The 22,595-nt window shown below is 39.8% G+C and overlaps 1 protein-coding gene across 1 annotated transcript in view; it reads left to right on the forward strand.

The window, feature by feature from the left end:
- The window catches only part of LOC117033713 (uncharacterized), a 56,781-nt gene extending 35,606 nt beyond the window's left edge, over window positions 1-21,175 (forward strand). Inside the window, 2 exon segments of the mRNA XM_033125989.1 lie at window positions 20,888-21,050; window positions 21,156-21,175. Of these exon segments, the coding sequence (XP_032981880.1) occupies window positions 20,888-21,050; window positions 21,156-21,175 (183 nt within the window).
- The last annotated feature ends 1,420 nt before the right edge of the window (window positions 21,176-22,595 follow it).

The following is a 22,595-nucleotide window of genomic DNA, read 5'->3' on the forward strand; positions in this document are numbered from 1 at the left end:
TCCTGAACGTAGAGCAAAGGACTTCAGTTTTTCACCATTAATTATGAGATTAGCTTGGGGCTTGTCATATATGGCCTTTATTATGTTAAGGTATTTTCCTTCTATACCTATTTTATTAAGTGTTTTAATCATAAATGGATGTTGTATCTTGTTAAATGCTTTTTCTGCATCAATTGATATAATCGTATGATTTTTGTCCTTCATTTTGTTTATGTGATGTATCACATTAATGGATTTGTGGATGTTGAACCATCCTTGTGCCCCGGGGATGAACCCCACTTGGTCGTGATGAATGATCTTTTTAATGCATTGTTGTATTCGATTTGCTAGAATTTTGTTTAGGATTTTTGCATCTGTATTCATCAGAGAAATTGGTCTGTAGTTTTCTTTTCTTGTGTTGTCCTTACCAGGTTTTGGTATCAGGGTAATGTTGGCCTCGTAAAATGAGTTAGGGAGTACTGTCTCTTCTTCAATTTTTTGGAAGAGTTTGAGCAGGATTGGTATTAGATCCTCTTTGAAGGTTTGGTAGAATTCACTGGTGAAGCCATCTGGTCCCGGACTTTTGCTTTTGGGAAGGTTTTGGATGACTGATTCAATTTCATTACTGGTGATCGGTCTGTTTAGATTTTCCAGGTCTTTATGGTTCAGCCTTGGAAGGCTATATGTCTCTAAGAACTTGTCCATTTCTTCTAGATTATTGAATTTGGTGGCATATAGTCCTTCATAGTACTCTTGGATGATCCTTTGTTTTTCTGTGGTGTCCGTGATAACTTCTCCTTTTTCATTTCTGATTTTGTTAATCAGTGTCTTCTCTCTTTTTATCTTAGTGAGTCTAGCCAAGGGTTTGTCAATTTTGTTAATCTTTTCAAAGAACCAGCTCTTTGTCACATTAATTTTTTTCTGTTGTCCTTTTGTTCTCTATTTCATTTAGTTCTGCTCTGATTTTTGTTATTTCCTTTCTTCTGCTGACCTTGGGATTCACTTGTTCTTCTTTTTCTAGTTCTTTAAGGTGTAACATGAGGTTATTTATTTGGGATTTTTCTTGTTTCTTGAGATAGGCCTGTAATGATATAAATTTCCCTCTTAAAACTGCTTTTGCTGCACCCCCAAAATTTTGGTAGGATGTATTTTCATTGTCATTTGTTTCTATGTATCTTTTGATCTGTCCTCTAATTTCTTCTTTAACCCAGTCGTTCTTTAAAAGTATGTTGTTTAATCTCCATGTATTTGTGTTTTCTCCTGCTTTCTTTTTGCAGTTGATATCCAATTTCAAAACATTGTGATCAGAGAATATGCTTGGTATGATTTCAATCTTCTTAAATTTGCTGAGGCTGATTTTATGTCCCAATATATGGTCTATCCTTGAGAATGTTCCATGTACACTAGAACAGAATGCATAGTCTGATGTTTTAGGATGAAGTGCTCTCTATCTGTCAATTGTGTCCATTTCATCTAATGTGTCATTTAGGGCTGCTATTTCGTTATTTATGTTCTGTTTGGATGATCTATCCATAGCTGTCAGTGATGTATTTAAATCCCCTAGTATAATTGTGTTTTGGTCAATTTCTTCCTTAGTTCTGTTAGTAGTTGCTTGGTATATTTCGGTGCTCCCTGATTGGGGGCATAAATATTGATGAGTGTATGTCTTCTTGTTGTGTAGTCCCCTTTACCATTATGAAATGTCCATCTTTGTCTCTTTGTTATCTTTTTCACCCTGAAGTCTATTTCATCTGATATTATGGCTACACCTGATTTTCTCTGGGTACCATTTGCTTGGAGTGTCAATTTCCACCCTTTCACTTTGAGTCTATGCTTGTCCTTGTAGCTGAGATGTGTCTCTGGGAGACAACATATGGTTGGGTTCAGTTTTTTGATCCAATCTGTTACTCTGTGCTTTTTTATTGGTGAGTTCAGTCCATTTACATTTAGGGTGATTATTGATATGTGAGGATTTCTTGTCATTCTATCTTTAGTTTTCTGGTAAGGCTGTATTTCCATTGCTTCTTTGCCTTTTTGTTGTTGTCTATTATTTCTGTATGGTGGTATTCTATGATGTTTCCCTCTGATTCTTCTTTAATTACAGTATGTGTTTCATTTCTGGATTTTTCTTGAGTGGTTTACCCTTAAGTTTAAGTAAAAGAAAGCTTGATATTTAGAGTATTCGATTTTCTTTAGCACGCTTACTTTCTCCAATGTCATATTCCGGTTCAGGCCTTTACTCTCCCCCTTTTTATGTTTTGGTTGCCACAAATTGTCCCTGTTGATGGTGGTCGAATAGCCTCCTTTAGTATTTCTTGTAGTGCAGGTCGTGTATTAGAAAATTCCCTCAGCTTCTGTATGTCTGGAAAGGTGTTTATTCCTCCTTCATATCTGAAGGATATCTTTGCTGGATACATTATTCTTGGCTCATAATTTCTTTCTTTCAATAGTTTGAATATTTGGTTCCACTCCCTTCTGGCTTGTAGAGTTTTTGCTGAAAAATCTGATGATGATCTAATGGGCTTTCCTTTGTAGGTTACCATCTTCTTTTCCCTGACTGCCTTGAGGATTCTTTCTTTGTCATTGATTCTAGACAGCTTCAATATACTATGCCTTGGAGAAGGCCTGTTGGGATTGAGGTAATTAGGTGTTCTATTTGCTTCTTGTATTCGAGGATCCAGTTCTGTCCACAAGTTTGGGAAGTTCTCATTAACAATTTGTTTGAATATATTCTCTGTTCCCTTCTCTCTTTCTTCTTCTTCTGGTATGCCAATTATTCTTATATTGCTCTTTCTGATGGAGTCAGAAAGTTCTTGTAGAGTTCTTTCATTTCTTTTAAGTCTCAAGTCTCTTTTTTCTTCCATCTGTGTAATTTCCAGGTTTCTGTTTTCGATGTCACAGATTCTTTCCTCCATCTGGTCAACTCTATCACCTAAGCTCGTTATTTCATTCTTAATTTCTTCTATTGGTTTCTTCATCCCTAGAAATTCTATTTGGTTCTTTTTAAAAATTTCAATCTCTTTCATAAAATGCTCATGTTGTTCTTTGATTGCGTTTCTGAGTTCATTAAACTGCCTTTCTGTGTTTTCTTGCATCTCGTTGAGTTTTTTCAGAACTGCAATCTTGAATTCTCTGTTATTTAAGTCACATATTTCCATATCTTTAAGTTCCTTTTCTGGAGACTTTTCACTTTCTTTCTGAGCTGTCTTCTTGCCTTGGTTATTCATGACAATTACTTATTTATTATTATTTCTCTTCCTAGACTTGTATAGGAGTGGCCTCTGCAACAGGTTGATAGGAAGAGGTCTTTCTTTTGTTTTCCAGTACTTGTTGGTAGAATGTTTTATTTTCTCTCTGACTGCAGCCTTTTATTTCTCTCACCCGGTAGTGCTATGTTTTCTCTGCACTATTCCAGCTTTTCACACAATAGGGGGAATTCCCTGGGAGATGGGCTTCTCCTCTGTTAGTAGTTCGCTTGGGTCACAGGGCGCAGTGTCCGTGTGGGTATGCGGAGAGCTTTTGAAGTTCCAAAGCTCTTCCTGCACCAGATTCAGAGCCTGTATGTTTCAGCAGTTCTGTTTACTCTTGCAGGGATCCGCCCAGATAGGTGGGGCCAGGGGCGGGGTGCGTTGTGAGAGGTGGCCCAGAGCAATGGCGGCGACCACCATCATAGCTGGTCCTGCTTCCAAGCTCCGTCCCGTTTGCTGGAACTAATTGGGCTGCGAATCTGTGTCTGCAGTCCACAGTTCTCAGAATAGCAAATATTCTGTTCTTTTGATCTGACACTGCTACTGTTCCGCTTCTATTACCGGGCAGGTGGGGGTGGGGCGAGCTCTGGGAGGGTAGGGAGGGAGCGGCTAGTCTCAGTGCCTAAGGCTTCCGTTCTCTGCTCAGCAGTGAGGGCTTAAACCACCGTTTTCAGCCTTCTTCCCTCAGTCTTTGCTCTGAGGTCTCTGCTGTGAGCGTTGGGTTCAGCCGTGTTATATGCTGCCCCCTCAGCCCTGTGGGCCATAAGCGGAGCCCTAGAAGTCCGAGTTCTTCCCTCTCCCGCAGCTGCGGTAGTTCCGGGATGCAGCGAGCTCGGAGCACTGAGCTTGGTCAGCGTCCTGAGCCTGCATGGTTCCGTCCCCGCACTTCTCCCTTCCCTCCTCCCCCGCTCGCGAGATTCACCCACCTTTCAGTGAATTCAGTAGTGGGTCTCTTCGTCTTGCCTGTCTGCTGTGCAGGAAGTCTTTTGTGGAGTTTTTGTTCGATTAGTTGTAAATTCCAGGGGAGGTTTACAGAGGCTCACCTCACGCCGCCATTTTGATCTATCAAAATCCCACTAGTTTTCGATTGGATATCTTTAGAAGTTATATTAATTTAGAGGGTGTTGGGAAATAATTGGCTAAATAATGCAGATTTTAGTATAATTTATGCCTAGAAACCTTTGCATTAAAAGATTTTGACTCAAAATATCTATTATGTCCATAGACAAATACATTGTTTTCTATTGTTGTAGGCATTTCCTGTTTAACTTTCACAAACTCTGTGATGTAGGTGTGATTATTTTGGTGAGTCTTGTACTGGGACAAGCCGAAGCTCAGCAAAATCAAGTTCTTGTTCTTTTTCCCACCCCACCTTGCTCAAGGTCACTATAAAAAGCAGGAATAGAATCAATGTTGGCTGCCTCCCAGCTTAATGTTCCATACTTTGGGTAAAGCCGGATCTTGGAGCACTTTTCGTTTACCTACTCATTTAAGCAATCTAATTCTGAGTCAGGTAAATATGCCTGAGTCAAATTAAAACCAAGTGTTTAATATGCTTTTTTTCAGAATGATTTTATTTACAATAACTGCTTTCCTGTTTTCCGTGATATACATCGTGATCTTAGCAGGGCAAAGAAGTCTATTTCAACACCTCTATCTGATGACTTAGTCCATTTTCTTTGCATCTGATGATAACATTTGGCAGTACCCCAAATTCTAATCCTGAGTGACTCACATGATGCACAATGTCTCCTTTGTCTGGCTTTCTTTTAGCTGGGACTGTCTAATAGGATTTGGGCTAAGGAATGTCCATAAACCTAATAGTAGAATCTTAGATTTGGGAGGAACTTAATAGGTCATTTAGTTGTATTTCCCACCAAATGCAATAATCTCTTCCATAGCATACCAGTGACCGTCACCCGTTGTCCCCAACACCACCAGGGACAGGACCCTCACAATGGAAGACGCAGTTCATTCTACCTGTAAACACTGAATTTCTGGAAAGTTCTTCCTTATGCTGTCATGATGAACTGAAATTTTTGCCTCTCTATAACTTTTACCCGTTGGTCCTATTTTGATCATCAGATGACAAATTATATTATGGTGATACAATTCAAATTGACTATAACACTCCAATTCTTCTTTCATACATGAAAATGTAAGTAGTTTGCATACTGCCTTCTAAGAAGATTACTTTTTTTATGGGTAAACATTTCTTGTTCCTTCTCCTTTTGTAGTTTATGTAATTGAGATTCTGCCAGAAGCAGAAACCCAAATCAAAATGGCTCAACTAAAGAAAAAAATAGTATTGGCTTATGTAACTGAAAAGTCCAGAGGAAGAAGTGGCTTCTGGCCCAGCCAATGATATCAGGGCCTGGTCTCACTTGCCATCTGTGTCACTCACAGTCCTATCAAGAAGAAAGAAGCCACATGATCATTTGAACAGGGCAAGTTAATCTAAAGAATTATTAACTATAACAAGGGATAGGAGTAATGAAGGATTGGCTAGCAAGATGTAAAGTGAGTTTTAAAGAATCCAAGAATAGCAGATATAAGGAGCAATACTCCCCTTGGGGCCAAGATAGAGCACCCAAGAAAGAGCCAGGCATTCCCATCCAGCCACCCCAAGTTGAGATCCAGACTTTGTTGGAGATGGAACAGCTGTGTCTCACTGATTGACAGACAAGGCACTGTCAGGCCATTTCAGTGGAACTTGCTGGGAATTCATCCCCTAGGATGCTGGGGAAAGCTGTTCATGAGAAAGTGTACCCAAGGGAAGTGCCAGGGTAAGCTGCTGGCCACTAGGTGCTTCTGGCACCAAAGGAGTCAGATGCTAGAGAAGCCATTGATGTTGCAAGAGCTAGACTTTGGAGAAGTGGCCAGCATTCCCAACGAACACAGTGGAACCAGGAAGCAAAAACCCTTTTCTTGTGCTGTTTCTCCAGTGCCTTCTACTGACAAAATGTGACATCATGACAGTTAGTAAAGAAAAATATTTAAGGATCCACTGAATTTTTGCAGAACAGACAATAAAGGGTAAGTTTGGAGCTAAGAGATACTTAATTAATAACTGACACACCACCTTTATATTTCATTCCTCTCTCTAGGCTCTATACACACTCTCCTTATGGTGGCAAGATGGCTTTCAGCAGCTCCAGGCTTTTATCCCTTCCTTTGGTGACTTCACTGGGAAGAGAGTACTTCTCTCCCCAATATTGTAACCAGATTAAGTTTAATTGACCCTAGTTTGTCAAGCTTGTATCACGTGTTTATTTCTGAACTAATCATGGTATCCAGGTGGCTCTGTTGTGCTGATTATAAAGCCCTGAAGTATCCTATCCCTGAAAGCAGGAATGAGTCAACCTCACCCCTATCAAATATAAAGTGAAAATTCCTAGTGAAATTAAGCTGTTGATGCCAAAAGAAGGAGGAATGGTCGATAAGAAGATAAAAATAACACTGGTGTTGTTAGGAGCAGAGAGTTTGGGACCAGAGAGATCTCACTTGATTGCCTCCCTTTTCTCACCTGTAAAATGAAAATAATATTACCTATTTGAGTTGGAAGGGATACATAAATGCCACACCTTTATTCCTGGCCAAATTTGAAAACAATTGAGAAATAACTTCAAGAATCTGTAGGATGGAGAATAACATGTCAGCTTTATTACTGAGGAAGGTTGATATTGAATAACATTTGGGGGCTGACATAGTCTCTGGTAGTGCTAAACAGCCAGTGGACTCTGTTCTCCCACCCCACCTGTGATTAAGCTGCTGTAAAACTTATGGCATAGACATTGAGGAGTAGAGCAAATCTTGTGTTCTTTGTAGGTAGACAAATCTCAAAGAGAAGGAAAGGAGTGAGCTGATCCAGACATGCACAATTCCTTTTTCTAAACTTCCTCCCAAATTCCTTTCCTGGGAAAGAATAAGTGAGGGTTAGGCAAGAGGACACAAATGTGATTCTAGCAGAGCCCCATTCACATTTCCTAGCTTTTTGTTCTCAACCCATTGGGTTTACTCATTAAGACTATGGTCAACCAAAATATTAGCTACCCCCTTGAAGGAGGAAATCAGGTGTCTGTTAGAGCTGGCTCTTGCTTTCATGAGGCTCTCTCAGTTCCAGCCACAGCTCATTTGGGTTATTTCCTGGGTACTTTTACTATTTTAAGTTTGAATTATTTGCCAACATTTAAGGAGTGAGTGATATCACATAAAAATCCCATTTCCAAGTTCTTTTGGGGAAAAAAATCAAGCAATTTGTGACCCTCATTCTCACATGGAAATGATTAGTTGGAGCTGAGTGTGGCTGCCAACTTCAGATAGAGCAGGGTCTCTCCTATTTGCTGTGGTCCTCACTACTTCCAATTATTACAATTGGCTATCTCACTCATTTACCTACCTGCCTGGCCAATGTAGGCATTTAAATTTGTAACCCCCAGTGCTAGACCCCCTGTGATTGGGGGTCTAGACTTCCCTGCCATTCTAGGTAGTTTGGTTCAACCAGGTGGACACCTATCTGTATACTTTTATGTGAGGCTGGTCAATACTTACCAAGTATAGCCTAGAAAGGCCCAGGCAACGGCTGGTGTTTTTCTATGACCCTATAAGAATAAAATGACAATAGGCATCTTACTTTTGCATTTAAGCATTGCTGCAATGGTCCATTATAACTACCAGGCCCAAAGTAATTTAGAATGGATAGTCACATTCATGAACATCAGATCACAATAAAATGCTATGATCCTCATGATATTTATACAAAAAGGTGAGAAAGGGAATTTGCTAGTAACTACTGTTGGGAGATAATTTTCTATGGATCTTTTGTGTTTTTCCATGGCTTGCAAGCAAAAATTGTGACTTCCCTTTATTCTGGATTATCTTCCTTAGCCTCATTTAAGGATGTTTATATAGTGTACAGCCTTGGAAGATAGAGATAGTGTCTCCCTGCTGAGCAAAGGGTAGGTATGCTTACAGTCCAGTACAATAAAGATAATGTCTGCCCTGGATCTAAAGGGAATTATTACTGCCCATTATAAATGATTTGTGCTTCCTAAGCTTAGGCTTTTCATCCTGTAACTCACCCCACTGTGTGTGCGGTTGCCATCAGGCCCTCTTCTCATCACCCTGACAGCTGTGTTTCTTTATTATGTGACCTCAGTCCACTCATGGCACAGTAAAATGGGCCAGGCTGGGCACCTGATCCTTGGACAACATTACATTGATTGGTCAGCACTTATTATGTGGCCCAGCTGGAAAAGATAAGCTGGGTCAGTCAGAATTTCCCTCTGAGAGAATGCAGTTGTTAGCAGTGGGAGAGGAAAGGAAAGCATGCCTACAAAGAAGGAAGAAGAGTTCAAATTGCAGCCATGAACAGTAAGAACAATTCAAATTTTGAGTAGAACAGATGCACACAGAAAAGCAATGATGTTGTGAGAAACAGAGAGACAAAGATAGTATAGCCCAAGAAAAAGAGAGAAAAGGTAGATTTGATTCTCAATGGCTTCCAATTTTCTGTTCACAAAGATTTTTTTTAATCATAAATGCCACTTTTTTAAGGACCTGAATCTTTGTTTTAATCAATCAAAAGAGCCTGACCAAAACAGCTGGCCATGCTTGTAAGTAGATGTCCAGCTGAGGGAATGGTATTCTATTGCTCTATCACAAAATACTTCTCTTCCAAAAAGTGACCATAAATTTAGGGCAACCATCTTAATCCCCCTAGGAACCAGAAAGTTGCCTTCAAAAATATTTTACTTTAAAGGGTGAATTGTTATAGTGTGAATTATACCTAAATAAAGCTATTATATAAAAATATTTTTTTAAAGTGTAAATACAGATTATTGTATTTTTTTCAAGGTATCAGGGAAGTCATTAAGGACATAATGTGTGGGACAGATAGAGCCTACTTTTCAGGAGCAAGAGGAGCTTGGGAGGGTAATAAGCGAATGCTGTGGAGTCATTTGGATCTGTGACATAAGAGCTTGGATAGTAACAGAAGTAGATAGATGGTAGATGCCTGAGGTGGGTTTGAGGGACACTCTCTGACTGTAGCATTAAACAGTCTGGGAAGCAGGTGTCTAGTTAGGTTGTGTTGGCAAGCCCTCCCACCCAAATTATTTGCTGGCATTTCACATTCATTACGATGGCTATTAAAAGAAATAAGAAAACAACAAATGTTGGTGTGAGTGTGAAGAAAGTGGAACTCTTGTGCATTGCTGCTTCGAATGTAAAATGGTGCAGCCACTGTGGAGGAACCACTATACTGTTTTCTGTAGAGAAGGAAATCCAGTAGCACTGAGGCAATTCTCCTGAGCAGTGATGGTGCTGGAGGTAGGGTGGGGATGCAGAATGCCTGAGAGGGAATGCAGTGAGATTAATCCAGAAAGGGCATTAAATGTCCCAGAGACCATCACCCAGGTTGTATCAAGATAAAGGACCCAGAAGAATTGAATGGAGGCTTAAGATGAGTTCCAAACCAATATGGAATACTTAGGGGCTCTCCTCTCTCTGCCTCCAAGCTTATGCATAAATATTCATATTCATAATGTATTAGAGTCTGTAAATTGGAATAGCCTAAACGGACATAATACCTAGACCCAAGGGCATAAAGAAGGGCTGAGGGGACGTAGTGTTCTGTGAGACTTGGAAAGGAACCTTTGTCTGAGCCTGGTGAATAGCTGCTGATGCCCTGGGGCCATAGTAAAAGAGACATTCCTCATTACAGATCCTCTAGGATAGTGTTCTAATGTGTCATGTGAGATTCTGGATATTCCATGTAAGAAAGGATTTGCTCTTCCCATAAGGCTGATCTAGCTCACTGTCTCCCTCCCTACTTTGCTGATAAGGAAATTGAAACCTCGATTGATGTAGTGAAAGTAACTTATCCAAGTTTATGCAGGTGGGCCTATCTCTGCCTCTTTTTATGGAATATTTTGCTACACTTCAAAACAATTTGAAGTTGTGCGTCAGTATGCCCTTATAGAGATTCTTTTCCTCTCTGTCTTCTTTGAAGTACATTTATTCAATCGTGTGGATGATGGTAAAATGCATTCTTATTAATTCAGGAAGGGGATCCTAATGACCCATTATATGTTGCCCACGAAGCTGTGGCAATTACTTTAATAATAGTGCCCTTAGTGCAAAAATAGCTAATAATGGTGACCAGACATCCTTAGGGCCAGTGATATATCTCAGAGATGGTTGAGAAGCAAAAACTTCAGTTTGGGGTCATAGAATAAAATGAATGAATGTATTTAACTCTATAGCTGTGGTCTCGTTTGCACCTTGCCTCACCAACAAACCATGTACCAGACAGAATGTGTTTCAGCCTCCTACCCAGCAAACACCAAGATACTTTTGCAGAGCTCTGTATCGACAGACACAATTTCATTGCTCTGTGAGGGTCGATTCATGGGTGCCACTTGCTTAAGAAGCCAAATGGGCTATATAAGCAGTTTCCAATAGCAATGATGTACAGAGTTGGACACATTCCAGTAAAAATGATAGTAGTTAACGCACACTGAAAGCTTGCAGCATCCCCAGCACTGTTCTAAGTGCTTTTTATATGTTTATTCATTTACTATTCAAAACAACCTAATAAGGTAGGTACTATTATTATCCCGACAGAGCAGATGTAGAAACAAAGATAAAGAGCAGTTAAGTGACTTATCCAAAAGCAGCAGGCCATAAATGGCAGAGATGGGGTTTGAGCCCAGAAAATCTGGATCCAGAACCTGTGTTTTAAAATCGTTATGCTATTCTGCCCTCCCCTGACCCCACACTGTATAGTTTGATATAATGGATAATTATACATCAGAACCGTGTTGTCTTCCAGGCTCCTGAAGGACATGGTTGTTTGTTTGTTTGTTTTTCTCCATCAAGGTGTCCATTGGATAATATCCTTTCCGAATCACAACATTTAGTGTCAGCTGTAAGATTTCCGTTGCTGTGAAAAATTTCTGACCGAAGCAGTTTTTCTTATGCTGATTGGTAAATAACTTGTAACTTTTTTCAGGCAACGTGTTTATGGAAAGAAATTATCATCTCTTTCTCTGATACCCTACTTGGAGGTGAAGCCTGGTGGGCTGGCCTGGCTTGTCTGACCCTGGTGGGCTGGCCTGGCTTGTCTGACCCTAGTGGGCTGCCTGACTGTCTGACCCTGAGCAACCGGGGCAGCAAGTCTGAGCTTTTCACCCACAGCTGTGAAGGGGGAGCCAAGACTCCCAGCTTGGCTTGGACTGCCAGTGAACTCTGGAATTTTATTTTAACAGGTCAACTGAACAAGGTAGCAATGGGGTAGGTTAAAGAGAGCTGAAGCTGAGAGGAATGGGATCAGAAACCCAGTGAAGACAGGAGCAGAAAGAGGCAAGCCAAAAGTAGTGAGTGGAGGACATTCTGGGTAGTTCTGAGCAACTCTGTTCAAGATTGGAGACTGGAAGCTGTTGCCAGAAGCACAAGCATGTTTGAATAAACTTCACAGACTTTGTAGAAAACTTAGAACTCTATCCAACTCTTCATTAATTTATTATCCCTTAAATAACATGTAATCAGTATGAACAATTCTGTATACTCTTTCTACTTTGTGTTGTGAATAGAGCCTTTCCAGGAATCAGCATAGTCCATATTCTTAAATTTCTGATACTTTTATGACATTCTTCCTATTGCCATTTGGCATTTCCTTATTCTGAATTGGTATTCTGGTATCTTTCTCTACTGGGTGATACTTTGGTAAGGTGTAAAACTGTGCCAGCTAAAGCAGCATTTCCTCAGGTACACATATGATTATCTGGTGGGGTCAATGTAATCATAAGGGTCCTTATAAAAGGAAAGGAAGATGTGATGACTTAAGCAGAGGTGGGAGTGAGGTGGTGGGGGAAGGGGACAGGCATGAGCTAAAGAATGTGGCAGCCTCTAGAAGCTGAAAAAGACAGGTTCCACCCTGGAGCCAGAGCAGTAGAATGGTGCTGAGGAACATTTCTGGGTAAACACCAAGCCTCCCACATTATTCTTTTCAATGCAGAGTTAGTCTTCTGAAGATCATCAAGCATAATGAAGACATGTAACAGCCACAGTATTCATTAAATGCCCTCTGTGTGCAAAGGCCTCTGCTTTTATGTATAATTGTATTGGGTTGATACAGAATAGTGGTCCCCCGAAAGATATCTTGAAGTCTTAACCTCTAGAACCTGTGAATTTGATCTTATTTGGAAAAAAGTTCTTTTCAGATGTAATTACATTACAGATCTCAACATGAGATCATCTTGGACTTAGGGTGGGCCCTAACTCCAATGACAGATGTCTTTACAAGAGAAAAGCAGAGGGAGATTTGAGGCACAGAGACTCAAAGGGGCAAGACCATGTGAAGACGGAGGCAGAGACTGGAGTTATGCTGCCACAAGCCAATGAATGCCTGGAGCCAGTAGACATTAGAAGAGACAAGGAAGCATTCTCTTCTAGAGTTTTCAGTGGAGCATGGCCCTGCCAACACCTTCAGAGGGAGTTCAGATGTCTGGCCTCCCAAATTGTGAGAGAATAAATTTCTTTTGTTTTTAAGCCCAGTGTGTGGCATTGTTATGCAGCCACAGAAAACTAACACAACAATCTTCCCTTCATTTGTCTGTTATATCATAAGACATTAGGATCCTGTTTTCCTATCATGTTACAGACAAAAGACACCACTTGCCATTCTGTACCCTCCCAACCCTCCATGCTTATTCTTATGATTCCTGTCTCACCCCGCTGTGCTTTAAAGACCCAATACACACACTTCTCTGTATGACTTTGCTTTCAGTACGCATAGTACAACCAACATTAAGATTAAAAATGTTTAGCAACCAGGATAGCACAGGCACTTAGCAATTGAAATCGATGCTGGCTGTGCTGATGGAATAAAGTCCAGGAGGCCCCTGCTGTGCCAGGCATCACCCCTTTAGGCGCTGGATTGTAGCTACCAGATGTTGGCAAGAGTCCTGATGTTAATTCTTACTATGTACTGAGAACTTTGCTAAGTGGACTATGTCTCTTAAACCTCACCACAACCTGATGGGTGAGGAAATTGAGGCTTAAAGGGGTTCAGTAACGTGTCCAAGGTCACATAGGTGGTAAAACAAATGCAGGGGAGAGGTGAGCTCCATGCTCATGATACAATCCAGCACAGAGAACTCAAGAGTATGCAGAGGCCCTGGGACTTCCGAGAGTCAGGGATTTCGGCCAGGACGCGGAAAGTGAGAGCCTGGTAAGATTTCTTGAGCCCTGAGGCTCCCCCCCGTACTTGTTGCTCTTTCCCTGCCCACTTCCATGAGCTGATCCACAATAAAGCCTTGGCATGGAAAGGACACATGTGCTTATGTGAGGGAGGAACAGAGACTAGATAAAGCAAACAAACCTGTATCTCCAGCCCTGAGGGGAGAAGTGAAGCCAGAGAGAAAATGAGTGGTGCTGGCTTGTAAGATGGAAGGGCCCTCAGCAGCCTGAGCCCTGCAGAAGAGAAGAAAGGGGAACCAGGGAGATCTGCCTCAGCCTCAGCCAGAGACGTGGCCCCAGGGCCGTAACCACTGAACACTTGTGCTCTCCAGAAAGGCAGGGGATGGATAAAGCAAGGGGGCGGGGAACTCATTAAAGAAGGGGCAGCTGGTGCTGTGGAATTTACCAGTGGCTGACTTCCTTGCTTTTCCCCCTGTACGTTGATAGTCATGTTCGCTGAAATTCAGTGGCATTTCTGGTACTACATATGTAGGTGTACTTTGTAGGAACTTTAAATAAATCTAGTCCCAAGTGAATCATTATTCTGTTACATTAGTTGTTGGCAGATCTGTCACACATATACAATGCTGAGCTATTTCAGGGCTTGTGCTTATGAGTCATTTGCCTACTTTCTGTATATATTTTCTACCACTGTTCTATAATTGCATTCTTTCATTCAGTGTATACAGGTAACAGTTACATTCTTTTTTTTTTTTCTGAGATAAAATAGCACCATCAACAACAAAGGCAGATGTGGTTTTCATTAATAGTTCATGGAGATTTATAAAACTAACTTTGACACTAGTGTTTCAAATTAGATTTGAATTACAAATTAGCTAATATAAATGCTCTCTGAGATTTGCAATAAGCAAAGTACATATCAAGATAGGCTTGCATTTGAAGTGTATCAAATGGTGTGCCAATTTTGCCAAATTGCCAACTCCAAAATTTTTTTATGTTTAATCGATCTACTTCATCCATCATTGCTACTGAAGTCTAAAAAGTTCATGTTGAACACCTCAGTTTTTGTCAACACCAAGAGGGCTGAAGGAGAGAGGGGAAAAATAAAATAGTGACCCAAGAAAAATGGATTGTTATGACTGAGAACACCAAGTGTTTCATTTACTACACTATTTCTGGAAGATCTCCGTTGGTAATTTTTAAATGTTGTTATATTACTTGTCTTGGAGGCTTCTCTAGCTGTTTGAACATGTTGAGAAGATAAGAGAATTATAATACAAAGGGAGAGTCTGGCTCCCCTGATTGAAAATGTTTCTCTGTTACTTTGAAACCCTTTCCAGTTAACTCAGCCACACTGGTTGGAGCTGTGTTGAGCATACTCAGAGGGACACACACTTCCCCATTCATATGACCACATCAGGAAGTTAGAAGCATAACTTTGGCTCAACAGGAGTTTTTCTATCCACATGCTTTCCATGCAGGCTCTCTCAGGCTGCTGATGAGTGTTTTTACACTTCCAAGGGGTGCCCAACCTTGGAAGGTTGCCCAGCCTCAGCAGATAGTTTTGAGAGAAGCTTGGACCTCAGAGGGCTGCCCATGGACATTATCAACTTAGATGCCCTAAAATTACAGATATCTACAAGTTAACACTTAAGGATTGACATTTCTCAACAGCTGCAATGTTCTCAATTTTAAAAATTTTCCTAGATGCTGCCGATGGTGATTTTTGTTCTTCAGTCGTGACAACAGGGTCCCAGATCATGCCTTTTATGGTGATCATTCTCCATATTTGGGCTGGGTTTAAGCATATTTTGAAATGAAAACACATGTATTTTAGAGAATTGGAAGTGATTCAAGGTGGCTGGATCAGAGTGTTGGTATTATGCATTAGGAGTCTTTGGTTGAAATCAACAGAAAACCCAACTTACATCGACTTAAACAATGAAGGGAATTCATCATCACACCTGAAAAGGCCAGAGATTGTTCAGGCTATAGGTAAGTCTTGATGGCGTTAAGGTCTCGTTTCTCTTCCTCTCTCTTTTCTGGCTTCTATTGTATGAGCTGCATCCGAGGGCAGACTTCCTTCATGGTCCTGAGGTGGCTTGCCAACTGTCCTGGGGTTATGTGGTTTCAATATTTCACAATTAAAAAGTGAAAGTAACATAAAGCCATGGTAGACATTATCAGTGTTCACCAGTACATCATTTTTTTCTCCTTCCTGGATGCACAAGAGACTATACTTCCTAGCTCACCTGGTGCTGACCAATAGGCTGTGAGCAAAAATGACATGTGTCTCTTCTGAGCTGAGGCAGTGAAAAGTCCTGCGTGAACTTTCAGCTCTACCTTCCCCTTCAGTATGATAGTGGGGGCCAGGTACTGAGACAGTGGAGCCACAAAGCGTAAAGCAGCCTGGATCCCTCAGTCAGTGCACAGATGTCGGCTATCTTGGAGAGTCGTCAGAGTTCTGGTTACTGATTTCTGTGTGTCAAATCACTTCAAAACTTACTGGCTTGAAATAACAATTTACTATTATTTCTATGGTTCTGTGTGAGCTCACTGGGCTCAGTGGTGCAGTTCTCACTTGGAGTGTCTCATACTATTGCAGTTTGGTTGTGGGCTGGAGCTGCAGTCATCTAACAACTCACCTGAGCTAGGTGTCCAAATGTTTCACTCCACTCGTCTGGCTAGAACTGATGCTGTTATTGACTGGGTGCTCTAGAGCTGTTAACCAGAGCACCTATGTGGCTTAGGCTTCTCATTGCATGGGTCCTGGGCTCTAAGAGGAAGCATCCTAAGAGTGTGTGTTCCAAGAGACCCAGGAGGAATTGAAAGGCTTCTTCTTCTTCTTTTTTAGTTTTATTGGGTAACAGTGTGTTTTTTTCCAGTACCCATCAGCTCCAAGTCAAGTTGTTGTCCTTCAGTCTAGTAGTGGAGGGCACAGCTCAGCTCCAAGTCCAGTCACAGTTTTCAATCTAGTTGCAGGGGGCACAGCCCACCATACTGTATGGGAATTGAATTGACAACCTTGTTGTCAAGAGCATGCGTTCTAACCAACTGAGCTGACTGGCTGCTCCTTGAAAGGCTTCTTATGACATGGATGTCTTGAACCATCATGCTGCCATATTTTATTGGTCAAGGCACGTCACCAAGACCAGTCCAGTTTCCAAGGGAGGGGAATTAGACTCCTATTCTTGATGCAGAGAGTAGCATATAGTATAGGGAGAGAAAGTATTGATAGTGGCCATTTTTATTATCTACTATACCTGACCTATAGCAGACTGTGGGTGAACAAGAAACAAATTTTATGTGTTAAGCTATTGAAATTCTGAGGCTACTTGTTACTTTAGCATAAGCCTCGCCGAAGCTGATTAATAGAATGGGAATTGCAGAAAATATGGAAAAGACTGAGAATAAGAATGACTATGATTAACCTTTCATATGTTCCCTTTTTGTCTTTTGTATATTTTTTATATAGTTATCATGCTATGTACACAAGTTTGTAGTGTTTTTTCCCACTTAGAATTATAATATAAACATATCTTTTTCTTATCAAGAAGTTTTAGTAAAGACTTTTTTTCTTGGTTTCTTTTTATTTATTTTTCAATTATAGTTAACATTCAATATTATTTTATATTAGTTGCAGGTGTACAGTGTAGTGGTTAAACATTTATATAATTTATGAAGTGATCCACCCGATAAGTCTAGTACCCACCTGGGACTACACATAGTTTTTGCAATATTATTGACTATATTTCCTATACTGGACTTTACATCCCCAAGATTTTTAATTATTGAATAATATTTCATTGTGACAAAATACTCAACTGATCCCGAATAGACATTTAGTGTTTCTCCATTTATTTATATTCTAAATTATACTGTAATAAATATCTTTGTTCATAAAGCACTATTTCTTTATTAGATTATATTCATTTATCTTTAGATCCTTGGTTTTGGAAGGTTTTATTCTAATAAATTTCTTGAGAGCATCCCTTACTGTACTCTCATTCCCCATCTCTCTGTGGACAATGCCCAAATTCAGATTTTCAGTCCTGATCTCTCCCCTTACTCTAGACATCACTACTTGGTATCACTAACATGTATTTCCAACTAAATATGTTAAGTGATTCTTGATTCTCCTCCCATTTTCTCAAAGCAGCTCTTTTCCCAGACATCTTTATCCCAGTAAATGGGGCAACAATCATCCCTACTGATCAAGCCTAAATCTAGGAATTCTTCACTACTTCCATTCTCTCGCCTTCTTGAAGTCAGTTAGCAAGTCCTACTTGTTTTGTCTTCTATATATACCTCTCTTGCCCATTTCTCTTTCTTCCCAAAGCTGCCACCCTGGTCCCAGCTATCATCATCTTCCCCTGAGCTACTACAGTGACCTACTGAGAGATCTTCCTGCTTCTACTTTTGCTTTCCATTCTGAGTTAAATTTGTTGAAACTGTGGATCAAATAGAATCATGCTTCTGCTTAAACCCTTCAATTCAAGCCCTTCTGGTTCAGGCCAGAACTCTTCTGGTCTCTGCCTACCTCACTCAAATTGTTATAACTGCTCCTCCCTCAGCCACACTGATCTTTATAGTCCAAGTTCACTATAGACTATTTCTGCCTCAGGGCCTTCACATGTTGCTTCCTTGGCCTAGAACAATTTTCCCTAGCTCTTCCAAGAGTCCCCTCTCTCAGTTTTCCACTGAATTGTCATCTCCTTAGAGAGGCTGTATGAACCATCCTATCTAAAATAGATAGTTACTGTCCATTCAATACCCTGTGATGGCTCCAGAACTTTTATAGGAGAGTAGTTTAGGGTCAATTATCTGGTTGAGAGTATGTGATAGCGGAAGGGGCTAGTGGCTAGGATATTTGTCTTGAAGATGTATTTGTATAGCAATTTACATGAGATGGAGAGACTGCCAATTGTCCTTCTCAAAGACTAGTAGTGGTGGTGGGATTGATAAATATTATGGGGCTAAAGTACCTCTCACCCTAAACAGCCCTAAGTGATGTCATGGTATTTACCATGTTTATTTCCTTTATTGCACTCATCACTGTCTGCAATTATTTTGTTTATTATCTGTGTTTTCTCCTCTTGCTAGAATGTAGGCTCCATGAAGACATGGTTCTTGTCTGTCTTCCTACAACTCTGCCATCCCCAACTCTAAAAACAATACCTAGCTCATAGCAGTCGATAGATATTTTTGAATAAATGAGTGAATTGATATATAAATAAATAAGACTAATTCACACTATCTTTTCTTTCCACCCTAAACTTATCCCAAAGTGGAAGATTTCAAGTCTTCAAATCCACAATGTACATATTTTTATTTCTATACATATGCATCATACTCAATTTCTGGGAAAGTAGAATGTGTATCAGGAGTTTCCTGCAGGAAAGGAGAGGCTAGGAGAAAATAAGGTGAAGATATGCTAGAGATGATATGGGAAAAAAATGACAGGAAAACAGTTTAGTACTTTGAGAAAGCGGGAGAGAAGAAGGGGAAGAAAAGGTTTGTTTAAGAAGGTGTACATGGCAGGGAAGAGGCCATTTTATAACTTCAAGTCACACCAAAAAGCTATTAAATGTTTTTCAGATCTACTTGTCCTTTCCAACCCTTAGGAGTTTAACCCAAGCTTTAGAAACAGTTCCCTGCACCAAGTCCTATGGTCTCTGCAAGTCCATGTCTCTTGCCTCTGTTCCCCGTTTCTTGGCTGCTTTGGCTGCTTTGCCACTCAGTTTCATTTCCAAATTTAGGTTTCCTAATGTGTGAGTCATAATGCAATAAATAGTGATTATATGTGCTGAGGCCCAGTTGAGATGGAGCAGGGCAACTGCTTTGCAAGTTTGGACCTTTTCTCCAGGATGCTCTTGCTCCATCCACCTTGCCCCTCTTCTAGAACCAGGTGCTTTGTTCTATCTGGCCATGCCTACCTGTCCTGGTGCCCACCAGTCTTAGTGGCTGCACTTATGTGGGTGGGTTTGGGTAATCTGGGCTGGGGATGGGTGTCAGGGAAGGCTCCATACAGAGTCAGAGGAAGATCAGGTGAGGAGTGCTGTTGGGTGGTAGCGCTGAATGACAGCTTGTTTATATAGGGTTTATCTTGCTTGTGAACATTTCTTATTTGTTCTCAACTTAAAGTGTGGAAAGAGTCATTAGAAAAGCACAAATATGGAGGAAGAATCTTTGCAAGAATTGGCCAGGGAACTGGAATCAGGCATATCCAGTTTCAATTTACTATTTCCTGCTTTTTCACATAAGTGGTAAAAATTTATATTTTATTAATAATTTCAATAACAACATTTACTACTACAACTATTACCACCACATTCACTGTTTATTGAGCACCTACTATTTGCTATGTGCTTTACTTATATTATCCCTAATCTTCATAATTCTAGGAGTAGGAGTTATTTTTCCCATTTTAAAAATTTCACTAGTAACAAAATTGAAGCACAGAACAGTTAAGCCATTTACACAAGACTATACAAATTGCAGAATCAGAATATGAATTCAAGTCTATCTGGCTCTAAACTATAAATGTTTTTATTTTTATTTTAATTTTTAAATTAAATCATGCTTAAATTTCTTTTCTTTACATCAAACTACAAATGACCTCTGTATACCATATTTTAGAAAAATATATTGCTTTTAAAAATAGATTCTCTTGATAATATTTGGATTTAAAATTTCTGTTGAATTTTAATCTGGCACCAACTTTTAAAAACTTTATCCAGTGTTCTCATTTTGCAGGTTGTAAACTTATTTGAACTAGTTTTATAGAAGGCCAGCTCTTTTTTTTTTTAATGTCAGATCTTATATGTTACTCTTAGAAAACCTCATTTTGACTGGGCTCAGAGGTAGAAGCTCTCAGAGAAGACAGCCTGTGTCTCTTAGCAATCTGTTCCTTGGCATTTTTCTTTGGCCTCCTTCATTTTCTTGGCCAAAATTTGAGCATAGTCTCTGGCCTCTTCCTTTTTTTCTTAGTACTCTGTTTCTTCAGAGCAATATGCCAACATTTGTGCTGCAGGACGCGGCGTGTGAGTAACAAGACGCTGAATCTTGGGTGCTTTGGTCCTAGGATTCTTACCTTCTTTGTTTACAGGCTTTCTCAAAACATATTATCAGACATCATCTTCTTTAGAGACACTGAAAAGTTTGCGGATTCTGCTAGCTCTTTTGGGCCCTAGGCGATGAGGCACAGTAGTATCAGTGAGATCAGAAATATCTTTCTACCCTTTTTTTACAGTGACCAAGTTGAGAATACTCAGATTGGCATCCACAATGCAACCCCGAACAAATTTGTGCTTTCTTTACGCAGTCCTCCTTGGTCTATAACAGGAATGCCCCTTACTCAGGAGCAGGCAGACATGGCCATGGTCAAGATACCATGAAGAAAACTTGTCATTCCCACCACTGATTCGAACCACATAACCCTTCCATTCTTCACCCAGAGCAGCAGCAGCAACTCCTGTGGCCATACGTGTCTCACAAAATGTATGAAGTTTGCATTCATTGTCCACCTCAATGAGTTTCTGGCAACCAGTGGCTGGGAAAGAGACGGTCAGCTTCATCCTGAAGCAGCTGACCTCCTCCGCGCCACAAAAAAGAGCCAAGGTAGGCTTTTAAGATAACTGCTTGTTGAAGTTAATATTTTATTTGTCATTTACAGGAGTTAATGTTGAGGAATAAGGCATTTGTTGTATTTCCCTCTGCTTGCAGGGAAGGTTCTGTGCAAATAATTTAGGAATTTTCTACAGAATAAAGCAGCCATTGTGTCTTTTGTGTATGAGTACTTGAATATTTCTACTTCATTGAAAAACTTACCCATGATTGTGCCTTTTAAAAAAAACAAAATAATACATACTTACTATAGAAGATGGGTAAAATACAGAGAAGAAAAAGAAAAAGGGTCATGGATAATCCAATCAAAGATAAAATATTAATATAGTTGTGTGTTTCATATATCTTTTTAATATAAAAGTTTACATATTTTACATGTAATTCACAAATCTACCTGGAATTTATTTTAGCGTAGGGTGTTAAGCCTTGTTTCTGAAAAGACAGAGATGAGCATGAAACTAGTTCATTGGTTTCCAATATGACAAATAAATTATATTCCTGTTAGAAATATATAAACTTAGTTTGTAGTGAGGTAAATTGTGATCAATATATGTCCATTGTTGGGCAAATTCACAGGATTCTTGATGTATACTAGGTTTATATGTAAAACTCCCAAGATTAAGATAAAATTTCTGCCAAGAAAATTTCATTTTGTAAAATATGGATAAGCTTCTCTGTTCAAATTTAAATGTCATTTTTTGATTCTAAGGTAAGATAGCTTGACAGATGGTTAAAAGAGCAGTGGCATGAGAAATACGATTTACAATAATCTTTCAAGAAATGAATTAAAATGCCTGCCAAAAAGCTTTTCAAATAACTCCCCAACCTTAAATTCCAACCTCTCCAAGAGACACATGCAATAATTTTTTCCCTTTCCTTTTTGAATCAACTTTATTTTTCAGAGCAGTTTTAGGTTCACGGCAAAATTGAGTGGAAAGTACGGAGTTCCCGTATACCCCTGCCGCCACACATGCACAGCCTCCCTCACTATGAACACCCTGCACTGGAATGGTACATTTGTTACAACCAATGAACCTACATTGACATGTCAATATTACCTAAAGTCCATAGCTTACATTAGGGTTCACTTGTGTTGCTGTACATTCTGAGTTTTAGCAAATGTAAAATGACATGTATCCACCATTACATAGTATCATACAGAATAATTTAATTGCCCTAAATACCTACTGTGTTCTTCTTGTTCATCCCCCCTGCCCTCCAACACCTGGCAACTACTGATCATTTTACTGTTTTGCAATATTTTTAAGGGAATCTTCTATGTCATTTAATTTGGGAACTTTTCTAAGTGATCTTCTAAGAAGTGAGTACTTGAATATGGATTTATAAGGCTCTTTGATAAAACATCACTGAACTGTATTTCCATGAGGCCTTCCTGTTTCAAAGCAAAAAGTGTGCAATACTGCAATTTAGGAATGTGGTTATAACTTGGTTTATTCTCTTTAGATAATGAATTTTTATAGAGTATACAGTATCTGTTCTGACTTCCTGCAGACCAACATCTGCAGCAAAAGTGATTGT

Source organism: Rhinolophus ferrumequinum, chromosome 14 (genome assembly GCF_004115265.2).
Source record: "Rhinolophus ferrumequinum isolate MPI-CBG mRhiFer1 chromosome 14, mRhiFer1_v1.p, whole genome shotgun sequence".
In the NCBI taxonomy this organism is placed as follows: domain Eukaryota; kingdom Metazoa; phylum Chordata; class Mammalia; order Chiroptera; family Rhinolophidae; genus Rhinolophus; species Rhinolophus ferrumequinum.